The sequence below is a fragment of the Montipora capricornis genome, chromosome 4 (genome assembly GCF_036669925.1).
Source record: "Montipora capricornis isolate CH-2021 chromosome 4, ASM3666992v2, whole genome shotgun sequence".
Classification (NCBI taxonomy): Eukaryota; Metazoa; Cnidaria; class Anthozoa; order Scleractinia; family Acroporidae; genus Montipora; species Montipora capricornis.
The window spans coordinates 46,775,637-46,794,876 of record NC_090886.1 but is presented as its reverse complement, the minus strand read 5'-3'; the positions used below and the strand labels follow the sequence as shown (position 1 = coordinate 46,794,876).

The 19,240-nt window shown below is 38.6% G+C and overlaps 2 protein-coding genes across 7 annotated transcripts; one reads left to right on the top strand and one right to left on the bottom strand.

Moving 5' to 3' along the window:
* Positions 1 to 157: 157 nt before the first annotated feature.
* Positions 158 to 5,836, bottom strand: LOC138047167 (protein CUSTOS-like). 2 transcript variants are annotated; one of them, XM_068893901.1, is made up of 7 exons: positions 5,726 to 5,836; positions 5,542 to 5,608; positions 4,881 to 4,994; positions 4,567 to 4,767; positions 4,139 to 4,221; positions 2,375 to 2,445; positions 158 to 792 (listed from the first exon to the last, which is right to left on the bottom strand). In XM_068893901.1, the coding sequence occupies exons 1-6, from the start codon at positions 5,796 to 5,798 to the stop codon at positions 2,414 to 2,416; spliced, it is 570 nt and encodes a 189-aa protein (XP_068750002.1). In that variant the 5' UTR covers positions 5,799 to 5,836; the 3' UTR covers positions 158 to 792; positions 2,375 to 2,413. The 2 variants fall into 2 exon arrangements, with proteins under 2 accessions (XP_068750002.1, XP_068750001.1); XM_068893900.1 differs by lacking the exon at positions 4,139 to 4,221.
* Positions 5,837 to 5,863: 27 nt separating this feature from the next.
* Positions 5,864 to 16,991, top strand: LOC138047164 (uncharacterized). 5 transcript variants are annotated; one of them, XM_068893893.1, is made up of 8 exons: positions 5,912 to 6,289; positions 11,261 to 11,331; positions 12,820 to 12,882; positions 13,209 to 13,285; positions 14,757 to 14,804; positions 14,903 to 14,956; positions 16,010 to 16,115; positions 16,178 to 16,991. In XM_068893893.1, exons 1-7 carry the CDS (start codon positions 6,038 to 6,040, stop codon positions 16,087 to 16,089), a joined length of 645 nt encoding a protein of 214 aa, XP_068749994.1. In that variant the 5' UTR covers positions 5,912 to 6,037; the 3' UTR covers positions 16,090 to 16,115; positions 16,178 to 16,991. The 5 variants fall into 5 exon arrangements, with proteins under 5 accessions (XP_068749997.1, XP_068749994.1, XP_068749995.1 ...); XM_068893894.1 differs by having other exon boundaries at positions 16,175 to 16,991; XM_068893895.1 differs by having other exon boundaries at positions 16,172 to 16,991.
* Positions 16,992 to 19,240: the final 2,249 nt, after the last annotated feature.

Sequence of the window (19,240 nt, the reverse complement as noted above, 5' to 3'; positions counted from 1 at the left end):
AGTGGGACGGTTGTGCGCATGCGTGATGTGTTGGCCACACGGGGTTGGTGTTAGAGTCATTCTCGTCACCAGAGCCTTGGATCGACCCAAGGCTCTGGGAAACTCTATGTAGGAAGTTCCGGGCAGCGCTCCTTAATTCACAAACGTTGAATTGCAATTTTGATATGTTTTCATGTTTATTCAATTTCAAAATGGTAAAATTGTCCTCAATCGGTGATGTAACAAGCGTGCCATCAGCTGACCGTCGTGAAAAGAGCGCGAAATTTTCCCGCCCTTTTAACCACATAAAATATTCGGATGAGAAAAGGAAGGGGGGGGGGAAGAGCAATTGGAGACTTCAAAAAGTTGTGTCTGTGTTCTATTCTATAAATACAGCTTTTTGCACCAGACACTAGACAACTTAACAGTTCTCTTGGGCTAATATTGATAACCTATCAAATAACCCCTCCATTTCTCTTCTCGTTGTTTGCCTCCAAGCGGCTACACGGGCCATGCTGACAAAGCCACGTGCTCCCTGCAAGCGGTGCATGACATTTTGTACCAAATGTTCTTAGTTCACAAACATATTTGAGTGCAACGAACTAAGACAGCCTAGGACGTGACATTACATACCAGTTGCTGTCTATATCTGAAATAGTCACGTTTTGTGTTTTTCTTTCTTGGATTTCTTGAGTTTCCTTTTCCTTTTAACCTCTTCGTCTTCATGTTGTTCCTTTTTCTTTCCTTTCTCCCTTTTCCGACTGCTTGTGTCGATATTTTTGCTCTCCACTTCCTTTATGCTCTTGCAAGACGCTACATGATAATGAAAATACCATGAAATATGGTGTTGTCCACTGTTGACATGAAGTATTGTGTGCTGCAAGCATTTTAAGTCTGATGAGCAGACAAAACTGAAGCAATTGTTAAGAATGACCCTTTCCACCACTGGTGGAATTTTTTTTTCCATTGATACAATGGCTACAAAAGGCCTTTGTGCAAGTAGCATCTGCTATTTCTAATTTAGTGGACCTTTTTCGCTTGTACATTTTGTTTTCCCATTACAAATCATGTGATAATACTCAGGAGGATTGGTCCTTTGTTTTGCTCATTAAAAAGAGCGCATGCAAGCATGAATATGTAGGCATGCACTCTTTATAATGAACAAAAGAAAGGACCAATCCTCCTGAGTATTATCACATGATTTGTATTGGGAAAACAAAATGTACAAGCGAAAAAGGTCTATTACTCTGCTCTTCTCAATTGCGAACAAATTTAACTTAAAAGAAAGCCTTACCAGGTCAAGTACACCCTTGAAGGTTTTATTAATTAAAATTTTTGATTGGGTGCATGGGTTGTCACAGGGGACATACCGGTAGTACTGGGATCTGGAATCCTAGGGCCACCTGTATTACTTTACATAGGGCAGTTAGGATGTCAGTTAGGATGGGGGGGGGGGGGGATTTAGGGCTCTACACTCACCCATGGAGTCTGGATCCCAAATAGTGAATCCCCGATCCCATGTCGTGGATTCCGGATTCCAAACTCCTGGGTTTCACCGAAATGGATCCTGCATTCCATCAAAATCTGTGAATTCCATACAATGGATTCTGCATTGCGCACCCTGGATTACAGATTCCAAAGCCTCACATTTCCTGGATTCCGGATTCTGGATTCTAGATTCTTTCACACCGGGAGACAGAGTAAAATCTATCAAGACTTAACTGATTAGAGGGTAATGTGAAGTGTTACCAGGTACCCTTCCTTGTACTTGTACATGTTCATTGCCGTGACTTTAACATCTTCAGTTCCCACGGCCTGCTCCCGTCTGACCTTGTAGCTCAGTCGGTGGAGCAGCGGTGATCTAACCCGAAGGTCGTGGGTTCAACTCCCACCCTGGTCAGAGTTTTTCTCTGTCCTTGTGCGGACCCATTTCCATCAGTAGGGCTAAAGCTCACATGGTTTATATGGGGTACAAAACTAGCACTTCACATTACACTCTAATCAGTTAAGTCTGTTTAAATACAAGTGCTACACGGCCAACGTTTGTAAAAACGTTACCCTTTCTTGTAAAATCTATCAAGCCTCACTCCTAGGACTCAATTGGTAAACACATCTGTTATGTGAAAATCGAATGTCCAAAAAATAGCCCTTGCAAACAAAGTGGTTTGAAGTTAAAAGATACCATATATTGCTGATTCTGAAAACTAAACAAATCAAAATCATAATGCAACATTACTTCCAAATGAATACTGAAAATCTGGAGGGGTACACTTGACCTGGTTTGACTGTAATTTCCTTGCTCCTTTCACAAAATACAGGTAAGTCAAAAGAACATAATTAATTCTATTTTTGTTGTTGTTGATGATGATGAGTGCAGGATCATTTTCAAACCTACAGTTTTGAATGATGGAATGGCCCGAAACAGCTGCTTCTGCTAAACGGCTAAGCTCTTCTTCATCTGTGTCACTAAAAGAGACCAAAAAAGCATTTCAATTTTTATTTTTAACACAGCAGTAAAAAGGTAACCACAGATTTTCCAACAACAGCAAAGGCCCAAAGGCCAAGGACCTAAATACACCATGCCATGTCTAAGCCTTTACCCTAGTAAGTATAAAGGCTAGCGTTATCTTTAGCTTAGGGTAAATGCAGATGTTTACCCTTACTTAAAGAGCAGCATTTGGGGGACACTTTGTGGCGTTAATTGTCTTTAGTATAAATACACAGGTGATTACACAAAATTGCGCCCTCTCGTTGGCTTGCTATCACGGATCATCAGTCGATAATCACCTGGACGGACGAAATGGCTCCCAGTAGTCGTTTTGCCACTGTAATTGAAGATGATTTCGCGTTGAAATTTTTTTTTTCTCTTTTTTGAAATAATCACCTGTGTAATTATACTAAAACAATAATATTATTCGCCTCAGGCTCAGTGATTATAGGTGAATATTCACCGATAATCACTTCGCCTTCAGCGAATAATGGTTAATTATTTCCACTGTTATGCCATTTTACCATATTTGGTCAAGAGAATGTGCAAAATATTAAATGGTAATACACTGTAGTGTCCCAGTTTGACCGGTATAGAATAGAGCAAAAATGGACGGAACAGGAGTTTTTCAATGAAAGAAATTGTTTTAAACACGACGCAAAGCCTGAAAATTTAGCTTGTCATAGCTTGTCACTCGTCACTTTGTTTATCCAATCAAATAAAGATCTTTGGCTGGCTTTTCGTACTGTTTACATCGTTCACATGCGCCCTGAAGGACAGATGATGCATTTTTTTCAAAACACTCTTACCACAAAAAATTGAAGCAAAATAACACCTTTTTTGTAGTGGAATAATAAATCTCTTATTCGATGGTTTAACATATAATACTCGCGGACATTTTGTTCATTGCTCGTATTTTTCCTCGCCCCTGTGGGGCTTTGAAAAATACTACGCAACTCGCAAAATATCTGTGCGTATAATTTATATGTTAAACCATCTCATAAGATGTATGTATTCTGAGACACAAGTGATGCTCAAGTTGGGGAGAATATCAAGGGGACACTTCGTGACACTTATGGAAATCGGAGCGCATCTAAAGAGGGGCATTTCTGGTTCAATTCTCACCCTTGAAACATAAGCTCGACAACTATTTCAATCACTGAATTAGGTATAATTTTTCCCTCAGTCTTTGAATGTAAGATATACCATTACCTACAGGTGTAATATATAGATTTAGCCACGCCTAAAAGCACAACTCCAGGGTTATTTATTCTTACAATAAGTTAACCTGGCTTGAGCCTGCGATCCAATCGAAAGCCAGTACCTTGTTAGCAGTCAACTTTAAGAAAAAGAAACAGCTGACCTCGATGACCTCTAAACTTAAGCCTGTGATGGTCATGTCATACTGCTCAGCGGATACATAGGATTCACATTGATGACTTAGTGTTTACTTTTTTAACTCCAACCTTGATTAGTTATTCCAGTACCACTGATTGAACTGCCATATAAGCCTCCGGCTTTGATTTCTAATTATAATCACCCTCTTTGTACTACTAGCTGTTTTGTTCTAGTGACTGGACTTATTGCCATGCATATGATTAGGGCTGATGTTCAGATAGGTTGTCCGAGATTTCGAATTCCCAGCATAATTTACAAATTACATACATGTACCTTTGATGGTCAATTCTGTTGTTATCCAGTGCTTTGCTGTAGACCACAACAACTTGACAAAACATTTGCCCAACAAGTGGTAACTGCAAGTAGTCAGACTTATTGGCTTTAAGTACGAAAAAGGTGTGTCAAGAGCTGGATTCAATACTTGACTTTACAATTAAGTATTTTGAAAGATATCAATCTAGTTTATTAACCCTTTGACATCCAAACCGGCCGAAACCGGCCAGACTTAGTATTTTACTCTGTCTAACGCCAGACGATTTTACTCGTCAATGGGAAACCCCTGGGAGTCAATGGGTTAAGCTGTTTGAAAAAGTTGAACAATATGCTAAACTAGAAACGGTTCTTCCACAATGGATAGTGCCAAAAAACCAAGCCCACCAAATCATCTAAAACAGTTCATCACAATGGACATTAAAAATTACCTTCCACTACTGATAGAATTCAGTTCCCTGCTCTTTCTGGCAGTGTGATGAGCAACTTCTGAACAGAAGTTTTCAGATAGTCTTTTCCTGGATGTTAAAAGAAGCTTGATTCCAGAGCCCTCGTGAAGAGTGTTATTATAGCCATTTTGAACATGTCCAATAGTTTGAGTGCTCAATTCGGCAAAAGGAAGATTTGTTCCCCTGCAATAGATTGAATGAGTCTTTATCTGCATAAAATAGGTAATACCGGTATGTTTGAAAAAATATCTCCATGATGTTGCTGGTTGAAAAAATTTTTCAAATGTACCAATTACCAAATTAAGTTGCTGTCAAGAAATTTTGAAAGCTTCTTTGCCACATGGTGTCTTAATTCTGGTGTTATGAAATTTGACTCTGTGGAAGCAAGGTCCTCCTTTTCCTGCCAATGTCTAAAAAGAAAACAAATTTAGACATACTAAGCACATTAATCAATCAATAAAGGTAACTTTGCTAAGTATTTTAATGGTCAATATTGAGTCGTTCACGTAAGGGGTCCTACACAAATAAACACAAGATGGCCCTTTAGTAAGCAAACTAGTAAGCAAACTTTGACACTTTTGATTGATGTTAGTTTCCCACCCTGGGCAATTTAATAAAAAAAATTAAAGAATTGTAAAATCCCTGCCCCTTGCTTCCCCCCTCCCTTAACAATGTAAATCCCCAGGGGGGATTTACATTGACAGGTGCATTACTCATCCATACCCTGGGGTCAGATCATAAATAGAATGCCGCATACCCAAAAAAAGTGATAAAAGAATTAAATTTGGGAATTCATCAAAGCAAAATGTATTCACTGTTTGATTCCAACTGCTAGTTGTCTAAAGGAGAAACCACATTTTGAACAAAATGGTGCAATCAACCCGCCAGCTTGGCTCCTGGTCACCCCTCCCCTAGTCATACCAAAGGAAGTGCTCCTCCTTAAATTCAAGAACTGACCTCAAACTTGGCTTTGCAATGCTTCCTGGTATATTTCCATTAGATTTGCTTGCTCCATTTTTAACCTCTACGAGCGGAGAAAAAATGTACGAATATTAAATAATTATTGTTTGTTTTACAAGACAAAAACAGCTTAAGCAGAATACTGTGCCACTTATTTGCTTGTCCAAGACAACGACATTACCAGAATCGACGATATTTGCAATAGAAGCAAACTTGTCTAAATCATCGTCTGAACTTTCACTTGAGGTAGCCATCTTGGATCAGAACAAAATACCCCGTGCTCCATATCCCAGGGTATATTTTTCCTATTGAAAATGAGGCTACCTCGATCTGGCCTCTTTCGGCAATAATGCTGTAAACACGAAAACGAGGCTACTTAAAAACAAAATGAAGATCGAAAGGCTAAATTTTGTAATTTGTGACACTTGAATTTTTTATTGAATCTGATTGTTTCGGAACATGGATTGTACTCGTAACTGAACTGTAAATACCCATGGCTTCCACTGCACAGTATGGTGAGAAAAATGAGTTGGTAGATTCCGGATCCGATGACGAAGACAGCGAAGACGTTTCTAATGTAGCAACACGGACAAGAACAAGTTATAAGAAAAAGTCGAAATCGCGAGTGCCGCGACCTATCGAGCCAGAAGTTCAAGTGCATAACGAACAACAAGCCTCTGAGAGGAGCGGGGAAGTAAGTGAAGAAAGAGATTTAGGCTTTGGAGATATATGGTCTGGAAGTAAGGTAATTAAAGGTTGGGCCAAGATCGATTTTCATTCTTATTGAACTAGAATTGCAGTACAGTACGTATTAGGTTCATTGACATTTAAATGTTCTTCATTGATAACTCAACGCTGAGTTTGGCCACTTGTGTATCTTTTTTTGTATAGCTGTATGAAGTGCTCTTTATTTATTTATGACTAACGACTTGTGGGCGTGGAGTAAGTTGAATTTGCATTTGATCACGCACGTGCACTCAACGGCCATATCGGATCTGAAAGTAATGCACTGAGATTTATTGTCTTCAAAAAGTGCTACTATTTTTATGGACTAATCAATAAAGGCTCAATTCTTTCAATCCTTTTTCCGTAACTGCTATATATCTCCAACTACACTATAATTTTTCTAGTTTCATGTGTGCACATCAGGATAACATTAATTTTAAAGAGCAATAACTTTCAAATTAGCCTAATAATGTAGTTGATGTTTCTTCTTTTGTGTGGTTCCTGAAGCTCTCTCCTGGTGACTTATTTCTTTGCATATTAAAAAAAACATTTCAGTGCTAGTTTGCTTTTCAAAATCAGTGTGCCAAAACTGATGTTGACTGGTTGAAAACACAGATAGGAAACCTAAATTTGATATTCGCCAGCGACGAAACAGTTTGTGGAAGAAGTTAGGGACCAATATTAATGCGCTAAAAATTTGGCTGCAATTTGATGGAGTAATCAAAATATGTTTAAATAAATGAAGTTTCTAAAACCATTATGCTGCATTGCTGGGATAGTAAGATATGAAAATTTGGTTCATTAAACAACGTCAAAGATCGAGTTGCCACCGTGACTGTCAGTGCAATCAATTATGCTCGAAATGTCAGTTGTTTTTTCCTTAAGTCACACAGCACTGTGAGCTATACATTATTATTTTGAAGGGAAAATTTCTTTCTGGTAAAAATTGTTTCAATTACACTTTCTTAGTAATTTGCTTGTCACCCATTTTTCATTATAAACCCCAGATGAAGAAAATTTCAAATCAGATCAGGTTTTTACCTGATGTCGTCCTTACTTAATGCAGCAACATTAACAGCGATAATAGGGAGTTTAAGAAATGACTACATGATGATGATGCAGCTCTGACAACACCACAAAGTAAGTCAGAATATCATTGGTTAAAAGAGGAAAAATAATCTTGCTTTGCACATTTTAGCACATCTTTTTGCAGTACTATGCATAACGGCGACCTGAAATCACCAAATTTGAAGTTCTGGTGACAACATGAGCATTACAAATGTGAACCTTTCATTCCCTATTTTTGCCCTGAAACTGCTTGTATAAATTTAGTTTTAGGATAATTTGGCCGCATTTTACAACGTAAACGAGGTGGAGGAATTAAAGTCCCTAATTACTTTTGGGTGTGACTTTTGGAATTTTATCCAATAAATGGTGGCAAGTTTGAATTAATTATTTTTCCGAAGCTGTTTCCAAGTATGACAGATACACGTGCAATCGATGTCGTTGTTATTAGTTATCGCTTTCCCATATAGTTTTGCATTCATTATGAGACTGTCAGCTCATTTCAAGATTTAAGGCTGTTTAACTGTCACTGCGTAGAGCTATCTGTTTTTCAATTTGAATAATAGTTGTGTTAAGTTTACTATTGAAGGCTGACATACAAGGGGAGGCTCCACCTAATTTGCAAGAATAAAGATGATATTGTGCAAGTAGAAGAACAAGATCAATAGCTGTATGAGTTGGGACGTTTGACAGCCCCATCATTCCCAATGAAGATCTGAGTGAACAAAATCATTCCCAAGGCACATTTGAAAGAGCAATAATATTGTTTAACATCTTTCCAAAAACCTTTTGTTATGGAATAGCTCAGGAAAAGATGAGTAGTAGTCTCTGTTTTCGTTCACAAAGGCAACATGTATCTGATTGTACAAGGTTCATTCTCTTCAGAAAATCATTTGTAGCAATCCTCCGATGTAAGAATTTAAAATGAAAGGTTCTTAATTTGGTAGAAGACGTACATTTAAAATCAATTGTGTATGCAACCTTCCAGTCTACATCGTAGTTATTCTGAACACAAAGGTCCCTAAGCCATATTCCTTGGCTCCCAATGGGTGAGGACTCTTACCAAGATAGTAATATGTTACTACAAGTTGTTGGCTGACTCAGTCTTGCTGCCATAACTTTGAGTTTTACTTTTTCCAAGTACTCTTTAATAAACCAAGAAGGAGTATTTTATCTATTGTTTAAAAAATGAGCAGAGCTCAATGTTTTTAGAGTCAGTAAAACATGTGCTGTGAGTTTTTTGAACGGCTTCAAAAGCATTCCACCAAAAGCTTGTTCCTCGGAAGTCCGAACAATAATAGTAATATAATAGTGGCATCCTCGTCTCGAAGAGGCAATGGTTAGCGCTGGGGATTTGGGCAGGATCTTGTATGACTGTGTAGCCCGATCCTGGAGTGGCAGTCTCTGTTGCAGGTGACCCAGACGTGCCTTGTGGAATCGTGCGCAGAGGCTGCGGGTTCTTTCCTCGCCGCTCTCTTGCATGTAGCCTGGACTCTAGCTTTCGCTTCCGCCTTTGAAACCCCCATTTTGACATTTTGCAGCCATGTATCTCGGTGTTCGGTGATGTCCTCCCATGCACTGGTGTCGATTAGTGCAGGTCGCAAGTCTCGATTGATGACGTCCTTTTAGCGCAGCAGCAGTCGACCCACGCCCTCTCACAGTTCTCCATGAAGGATTTCTCTTGGCAGGCAGTCAGGCTCCATGCGATGTGCATGGCCGAGCCATTGAAGGCGTTGGTTAATGAGCAGTGATGGCATGCTCTGTGAGCTTGCACGCTCCAGGACCTTGGTGTTGGTGACTCTGCCCTGCCACCTGATGTGCAGCAGGCACCGAAGGCAGCAGAGGTGGAATCCGTTGAGTTGCCGCTCTTGTCTGCCATAGGTTGTCCACGACTTGCTGCCATAAAGGAGAGTCGATAGGATGCAATCTTAGTAGACGCACATCTTGGTCCTTTTGCTCAACATGTCATTGCCCCACACTCGCTTGTTGAGTTTGGCCATGACAGCAGCTGCTTTGGCGATCCTGCAGCTGATCTCAGCATCCAGCAAAGTCAAGCTTGACATGGTGGAACCCAAGTAGGTGAAGGTGTCCACAACCTCCAGCTCGTTTTGTCGATGGTGACGACTAGGGGGAACTCAGCACCTTGTGCCAGGATGTTCGTCTTCATGAGGCTGATCGTTAGCCCAAACTACTTGCAGGCATGGGACAATATTTTTCTACGAGATGTTGGAGGCCCTCCTTGTTGTGGGATGTTAGAGCAGCGTCGTCTGGAAACAGCAGCTCCCGTGTGAGCACCACATAAGCTTTGGTTTTGGTGCGGAGTCTGGCGATGTTGAAGAGTTTGCCATCTGACTTCTTCCGGATGTAGACACCTTCTGTACAGTCTACAAAGGCATACTGGAGCAGCATCAAGAAGAAAATCCCGAACAGGGTTGGAGCAAGGACACAGCCCTGCTTTACTCCACTGCTGACTGGGAAGGCATACGTACATACTTTATTGCAACTCCCTAAAGAGGGCATTGGAGGTGGCCCCATTGAAGCAGACTGTACTCTGCATGTCCTGTTGAAAGGAGGTGATGATCGCCAGGAGCTTTGGAGGGCAGCCAATCTTCTGGAGGATCTTGAAGAACCCGCTTCTGCTCACCAAGTCAAAAGCTTTGGTGAGGTCCATGAAGGCAAGGAACAATGAATGAGTTGCCAGTAATCAGATCCCTGTTTATACGCAAAGGGTTCTGGGATCGCCAGGGGGCAAACATTTCAAGTCACTGTAAGAAAATGTAAGGCGAAAACTTATTTCGATGTCCAAAAACGTCCGAAATATTACAAAATTAGGTACAAATTGTATTTGCGTGTGTCTAGGCTGTTTTCTTATTCGTTACGTCTTGCGTAAACGAATTATGGCTTCTGGACATATACCTCCTCAAAGGAGATAAGTTGTTGTCAGAGGAGATGGAAATTGTTTTTACTTTGGAGGGATGAAATGGGCAATGACAAACATGAGGAAATCCATAGGTTAAGTTCTTGTTTGATCTGCTAGTACTCGTTGGCACAGCGGCGGGCGGTCTGCTGGGCCTTGCTCCTAGCTGCTCGAAGGGCGTTGCGTGTGCTTGGGGAAGGGTTCTGCTTATGAGCCAGCATCGCTTTCCTCTTGGCCTCCGTGACTGGCTGCATTTCTTCCCAGCAAGCCTTGAACCAGTCAGCATTCTTGTGTTCTTTTTTTGCCGAATGCAGCCATGACTGAGTCGTAGATGGCATCTTGGAGGTGAGACCATTTGGCATCCGGGTTGCTGGTTGTTGGTTGGGCAGCAAGTTTCTCCTGGAGGCTGTCAGCGAAGCTCTGAGCCTTAATGGGTGCAGAAGTGCCACAGGTATTGATGCAGGGGCAACCCTTGGTCTTGCCGTGGTGGATCTTTCTGGGCTTCGGCCTGACCTTGCTTGCAACGAGCGAGTGGTCCTTGTCACAGTCAGCGCTGTGATAGCTTCTTGTGAGTTACATTTTTCCTTACAAACAGAGGGGTGTTTTTCAAAAAGTGCAATGAAAGAAACCTTGTCTTCAGCAAAGAACATGTACATACACATGTTTTAAGAAACTACATTGACCTGTGGCCACCCAGCTGTGGGCATAGAAATGAGATGTCAAGTGTACATTTTGAAAACCTATTTATTAGCAATAAAATATCAAGAGGTCAGACACATTTACAGCTTGATAAATTATTCTTTGAAACAATTTTCTCCCCTGGACATATGTTGATATTGAATAAATTATTATCTTTCCAGGTGGATGCCTGGGAACAATCCTCAAAGTATTTTCTCTCAAGTATTATAGTCAAATGATATTTATCATAGAAGCCTATTCCACCTATGAAAATCATATATTATGTTAAAGCGTCTTTGAATCCTTAGCTGGAAAATTTACTTTTTTCAGTTTCAAGCATCTTCAAATTCATATCTTGATGGAGAAAAATCTGAGCCAAGAAGGAAGACTGAGAGTATTGGGTTTGTGTTTCTTTCATAAATAATTGAAAAAATTTTTTTTTCATGTCAGAAAAAATCCCACAGGGTTTTTGCCACTCCTTGAAGTCCTTGAAAGCACAGGAATTTAATTTTGGACTGACTTCAAGGGCACTTGAAAAACCCTTGAAAAAAAGGATTTTGTGGAAAACTTCTTGAAAACTCCTAGCTTGTATTTTTCCATCATGCTAAGTTAAAGAGACATTTAAAAAATTGAGCCCAAAGTTGACTATCGGGGAAACATTACAACCAAAAATTAAAATGCCTGTGCATGCACTTAACTTTCAGGATGTGGGAACGAATATGAAGCTAGGCTTTTGCTTTTTTAGCAACGAAAACACTGAAACTCGATGTATGGCATAGAAACCTTCTGACAAAGACTCCTTAAAAACTCAATTTCTGGTTCTTGAAGACTCCTTGAATGCTCCTGGAATTTTATTGACAAAATCCAGCACGAACCCTGATCCCAGTTATCTTTAAAAAGGAGTGTCAGAATATCAATATGATTATTGAAATTAATTGTTAACTTCAGTTTACAGTGTCCCCCATTAGTGCTCCAGCGCTAGAGTGACTAGACACTTAAATAAAGTTCCTTTCCTTTCCTTTCCTTTCCTTTATCAGGAAGTTAATTTGGGGAAACAGGTTGGGATAGAACTGAAGGGCCACAGGACCTTTTTCGTAGCAGGGTCAAGAGGCATGCTTGCCAGAAAATGTTGACATCAGACTTCCTATTTTCTTTTTCTTGAGGCCAAAATATAGGGTCGTTCAGCTGTGCTAAACAGCAACTTCTGTGAAGTTCACTAACCTACTTCATAGAGTTTGTTTTGGTTTGCCATTCAATTTTTCCTTCCAATATTTCGGAGGAAACGTAATTTGCATGACAAGGCAAAAGATTGAGAAGCCTCAGGCAGGAAAATTTTTCAGGCTTCTCTACACAATATTGCTAAAGTTATGTTCATAACTGCAAGGATCATAGCTTCACTTAGCACTTTTTTAGCAAACATTTAACACTAAAGTCTGAAATGCCATGTAATGATCTATGCATCGATCACTGTAACTATGGTTGGATCAACGCAAACAGTGATATGCATAAACATGTACCACTTTTCGGACAGATCAAACAACATTTACAAAGGCATTCTCTTCAAAATGGAACTAGAGTCGGCCAAACCTTTCATGAATAGCTCTCTCTAGAATGACTAGTGACACATACAGTTGTGTGAGATAGGTGTTAAAGTGTCACTGAGGTGCATAATTTATGTTTTTATTAGCTGCGGCGCTCTGACGAGGGGCAACAAGCACGAAACAGCTGTCTGAGTCTATTTTCTAGTTAGAGCGCTGATCATGTTTAGGCTTATCACTGTTTGTGTTGATCAATCCAATGTAATGCACATACCGGTAGATCGTTACACTGCATTGCAGTCTTTAATGTTAATTGTTTACTTTTTAGTGTGATATGCACCTTTCTTTCAGAACACATTCATTGCAATTTGATTCTCAAGAAGATGTCAGTGGCTGGAAAAAGGAAACACTTTTGTGAGTATTATATTGTATGCCAGAATAACAAAATGTGTGGAAAATCAAAATAATTACTTTGGTTTTGGTTTTGGTTTTACAACACTCGATTGAAACTCGCTCTAAATCTGTGAGTGTCACTCTCAGGACTCAATGGGTTAAAGGGGTCATAGGTTTTGAGTGGACCTAAATGTTGTTATAACATTAAACCTGCTCATTCCTGAAGCAGCCCCCATTGGCGAGTAAAATCGTCTTTGTTAGGAAGAGTAAAATCTGTAAGTCTCGCTCTCAGGACTGAACTTTAGGGTTAAAGAAGATTAATGTATTGTATTTTTGTTTGGCCACAGCTGGCTTAGGCACCCCAGGATAAGAGAAAACTGGAAGACTGTAACAGCAGCTTTCTTATTATTTGTGTCTGGAATAGGTATGTTTGATTTACAACCCAAAGATTTTTACCTTAGGTTAAAGATTTTTGCGCGGTTTACTGAATATGTGGAAAAAGCAGATCTTAATAAGTGTTATTAAAATCCAAAAAGAAAATTGGGGGTAACCACACATTTTTCGAAAATAATATATTATTAATTAACAATATTTGTAAAAAGCTTTTAAATACAAAGCAATGTATGGCATTCTTTTCCTAATTAAAGCTTAATTATTTCTGAAAAATGCGCGGTTACCCCCAATTTTCTTTTTGGATACCAAGAGCACTTGCTAAGTTCTACTTTCTCTGCATAGTTTTGAACCGCACAAAAATAACCCTGTATTTAATAAGCACTACCCATAGGAAATCTTAGTATCTCGAGATGCGCAGAATGTATGCACAATAACAATAGTAGGCACCGTCCTTAAGGTAATTCCCTTGAAATTGTTTTACTAACAAACTTTGTTGGAAACTTGGCGTAATTAACATTCATGATATAAACATTAAAAAAATGCAATAAAAAAATGGGGTCACTGTGCTTGTTTACGCATCAGCAGGCTCGTAAAATGGGGTATTTTTATCATTTTCGCGTTAAAAATTCGAATCACCTTCATACAGAATTAAGTCTTGGTTACTTCAAAGACACAAAATTTTATTTTGAAAATAAAGCTTCTTTTATTTACATAAGCAGTAATGCTTCATTTACGCCGACTTTGATTCCCTGGTTGTGGGAATAGTGCACTTTTTGGGACAGTTCTGTGGTTAGCTTGAAGTCCTTGCCTTGGATAAAATACACCCAGTGTGGAACTGTTGTCCAAAAAAATTCATGTTCTACTGTCAAACTTTTTTTCTTCTTCAAATATGTTCTTTATTAGACTGTTCCTAGCAAATACCTGAAAAAAAATCGGGGGTCACCGTGCTCGTTTGAGAGAAAAGGAGCATTTATTTCGCTATCGGGTTTAGTTTGAGCGAACAAATCTCTTACGTTTTGTATGCGCACATGCTCATGGGCGCGCGCTAATGACGCGAAAATCGTGCGCAGTAGAGATGCGCAATGCAATACTAAGGAATTACCTTATTAAGAGACCTTGACTCCCACCAATGATTCTGATAGATAGATAGATAGTGATAGATAGTTTATTATAAAAATATATTGCAGCTTACAAGCTGAATTGCATATTTTCAAAATCTATAAATACGTTCAAATGTAATAATAAATAATTCTAATAAAATAGTAATAATATAGAACATTATAAATAATTAATAGATGCTCTAATGATAAAACTATTCATACATCTTTTCGTCTTGCATTTCGGAACTGAAAAGCGCCTGGTGCGCCTAAGAGCGTATTGTGATTCTAGCAGGTTCATTGGCTTACATGTAACTCAGCGTTCTTTTTAGTCTTATTCCTTAAGCAGTGTTCCTTGTGTTGTGGTGTTTTATTAAATAATATATGTTTCTTTGTTTGCTTTAGCCTTTCTTTTAGCTGGAATTATCCTGGCAGCCATAGATGAAGATGGACGTATGTTTAATCAGTTTGGTTGATTTAAAGGAATCTGGTATAATTTTTCACACGATAGTGTATGATATTAAATATTGTTTTTTTTTTCTAATTTCCAGAAATGAAGAGCATCATATTTTTTGTTTGTGCTGTTATTTGCATTCTCCCTGGTGGTAAGTCAATAATTATTTTTTATAGTTGGACAACCATTCATTTTTCTGATCTTATCCACTTTCAATGATTGTTGCATTTCGTATGTTACTGTTTTTCTTTCCGAGGTGAGCCTTGTTGGGTTTCCACTTTACTCTTACAATCAGAGGAGGGCGTTTGTTACAAACCACTATCTCATGTTAACAATCTTACTCTGTGCAGACTATCTTAAAGTTTGCTTTTTCAAAGAGTTTTGCTCCTGTTTTTGTCCCTGACCCATGTTTATCCAGACACATCCTTATGTCCCCATGTCTGCATAAGAGAACTTTTAGTCTTTGCCTCTTCCTCAAGCTCAGTGAGCAAGAAAAACAAGAAACACCATGTGTCAACAATTCACTTCTGTTTACAAATTGAAGGCCTGTGGTATAGCAGAGAAAGGAGATAATTTTTCTTTTCAGTGTTTAGTGTAAACTCATTATGTTACCATAATTAGTTTTCCACCTCAAGCTTTTGTACTTATTTATGTCCATGTTTGTGTGTGTTTGTTATTGTTGTTTTTTTTCTTTTTAGTCATGTGTATTGTATTTGAAATCTTAATCAGAAGTCTTTTAGATATAGATTTTGTAATAAAAACTAACGATAAAAAGTCACGACGTTTCGACCCCTCGGAGGTCATTTTCAAGTGAGAATAAAAGTTTTAAGAATTAGCATAAATATGTAAAAACTAGATAAAAATGCGGCGAACGCCGAAATGTGATAAAATATGTACAAAAGTGTAAAAAGTGCTAAAAATATATGGAGTAATGAACGGTAGCTAGAGAAAAACAATAGACAAAAAATAATAATTAATTGAGGTAAATTAATAATTTAATGAATTAAATAAAAATTAAAAATAAGAAAACACTTCACTCCTCCAGCAGCCATGGGTGTTTTCCCATCCCAGTGGAATTAATATTATTTAAGAGGGAGGGCTTTGCAGCTTTAGGTACAGGTTGGTGGGACTGTACTTTACTAAAATGTCCTCTAAACAATGAAACTGGTTTGAGGTGACTCGTTTGCTTGTTATTATCTTGCAGGTTATCACATTATTTACATATACAGAGCTACTAAAGGACAAAGAGGATATAATTTTGAGAGCATACCTTCGTTTCGATGATGAAGATTATAAGTTTGATATTATTAGATAATAATAATAATAATAATAATAATTATTATTATTGTTATTATTATTATTATTATTATTATTATTGTATTAGTAAGTAATGACTAATAATTTGTGTATAGTTTAATAACATGTAAATAGCTTTGGATGACTTTTGTTTGCATTTTATGAGTGACTTTTGTTTCATATTTCTTTATATTTGTTCTCATTGCATCCATTTGTTGAGCAATAAATCTTGATATTTATTACATGACATCAGAAAGGAAATATTATGGATCACATTATGCAAAATACTTCACAAATTAAGTACAGCTAGCTGCTTATGACTGCTCCAGATGGCCATAAATGACAATGAAAGTAGTAAGAACAAAATTATTTCTAACATGTTTCATGATGTTATATGACTCAAAGTGTTCAGTATGTATTTTCTATCACCGGTAACCCCAGATTATTATTGTGGTATGCAGTAACTGAAATGTATTGTTTAAAGATGAAGTGATACAGATTGTTTTAACAGATGATGTTATCTTAAAATATTTTTAGTGTATAATTTTGGTTGAAAATGTTACCATTGCAATTGGGCAATCATTTAAATTTTTAAAGACAACGAATATCAGTTATACTCTAGCCAGAGCCAAGACTCTTAATTCCCTGTTGGCTCTTGGATGGTGTCTACCAACTGAAGGGACTTCTAACAAGTTTGATGACCATAAGGACTACTGTACTGAGAATACATCTTATGAATATTTGCTGGGCAATTTGTTCCAAGTATGCATGCTCAGAGTTAAAAGAACTTAAGGAGGGCCCAGTTGTACTGTAAGAGCACTCCTGTGTAAATGTCTCTGTGATATGTATTTCTAAGGTTGCATCAGATAAATTAATTTGTAATTGTAAAATACAGAAATTTCAATTATTGTTTTTTTTCATGGGGGAAAGGGGATACTATCCCTGGATTTGCCTCTTTTGGGCTTGCTCTCTCTCTCTCTCTCTCTCTCTGTTTTTATGAATCCATGGCAATTCTATTTTACCCTAATTTATTTCACTCTTCCCAGAGCGTCCTCAACAGCTGAAGGTCTACAGGCAAGAAAAGAGTTGAAACCAAGCATGTTTGATCTTTTTTTTTTTACCACACCATGCAAATTTAAGCCTGGTGTTTACAGTAAATCTGGTTCTAAATCTCTCGGTTAATTTTTTTACGGACATGCTATCCTTGGATTTGTGGAAATATCCCTTTACTTTAACCTATTTAACGTTTATTTTCCTATTCAGTTTTGGAAATTTTAAATATTTCTTGTATAAGGGTACATGCCCTTTTTGAGAAGTGAGTTTTTTCTCAAGGGTTACGTTATACATGAGAAATTATTTTGTTCCTTCCGGGGGGGGTGGGGAGGTGTGGCACAGCCCCTCATACCCTGACCCTGTTTAAGACAAATATCGCTGATTTTCCTACCCATTTTAAGACTGAATTCCGATTTTTGATACCCTGTTTAAGACATTTAACCCAGTTTAAGACAAAAATTGATGAATCGATACCCTGATTAAGACAAAAAATGATAGATTCGATACCCTGTTCAAGACAAAAATCCCGAAAAACATACCCCGGCTGGCTACACGTCCCCATTAAGCCCTTATAAGGGAGTACCCCCCCCCCCCCCCCCGGGAGCGTAACTTATAAAATGAAAACAAATTAAAAATAATCCAGCGGTGGTGCACTTTTGTACTTACTTTGCTTGCCAGCATGAAGGTTAGGACACATGAGGAGACAATTCCCTGAGACTGGAAGAAATCCTTAGGTCTTTCCTATTCTTCCCATGTGTGGGCGACAGTGCAAAATGTAATGTGGTCCAGACTTCAGAATAAACCCTTAAGTTCTTTTCTCTGCTCTGTAGTGGTGTAGTTTGCTTTGCTCAAGCCCATCGCTTTTGGTTTTACTCAGCCTAATGCTTGACGGTTTTTGGACGGTGTAAACTGCAGGTTGCAGGTCACTGTTTTACCATAACTGAAACAACCCAAAACCTTACTAACCCTAACATTAGGCCTAAAAAATAATGTTTAAGCCTAAGGTTAGTTTTTTGTAAAGGTTTGGGTTGTATCAGTTACAATAAAACACTTAGCTGCAACCTGCACTTTACACTCTTTGGCCCGGGGGTCAATTTTTGCTGGGTATTTGCCGCTGGCCTCTCCGAACCCCTACACCACATTACACTCTAATCAGTAAAGCCTACCCCATTATAGTCTATTCTGTGGCCAATCATCGACCCCATCTTAGTCACTTTTGAGCAAATGTCATCTTAGTCACTTTCTGATTATGCCTCTACCTTATAAAGCCTTTTAAGAAGGTCATCCTTAAATGAATTGACACGTTTGTTAAATTGAATGTAGAACACTTTACTTTTCACCTACAGTACAAACATTCTGGTACATTTGCTAGCCGTAAATATTTACGAACGTACCGTACCGAGCCGACTGTTAAGTATTAAAACAACAGCACGAACAATTTTTTGAACGGCGGATCTTCCTATTTTTAAATCCCTGCTTACCAGAATTTTCTTATTCCAGAAATCCCGAAAATGTGTGACCCCCTTTCAGCGGCACATACCCATTAGCCTCTTGTAATGAATCCCCACCCCGGGGTCTTCGGACAGTTTTGCCGCCTTTAATATGAGTTTGAGGTTCACTTTACGGTCCTTTAAAATTATGCCCCCTTGAACTCTTTCCCCCTTAACTTTCTTGGATTATTCCAGAATTTCTTGTCCGTTTACCGTTGATATGAAGTAGTTCCGACTTCAACAAAAATAGAAAGGCTAGTTCTGAGCGGTATCACAGGGAGTATTAGGCATTATAGAGGCATTAGGCAACAAGGATGATTTAAGAATTCCTGGTTAGACGCAATATTTCGATCGGAACGGGGCACTTGAATTGGTGAGTGTCGATGAGAGAGGCTACCCACAATTGCTTTGTGTCGCTTAAGATGGATGACTTCTGGGGCAAAAAATGTCTTTCATTCACTTATCCACGTGGAAATAATTTCAAGGCGAACAATGCACCTAGCAATGTTAAGCCCCAGGGATGGCTAACCACGGGAGTTTGATCGTGAGGTCTGTCCCCAGGGTAGGGATTTTGATCGTATAATGGTATGATGTCC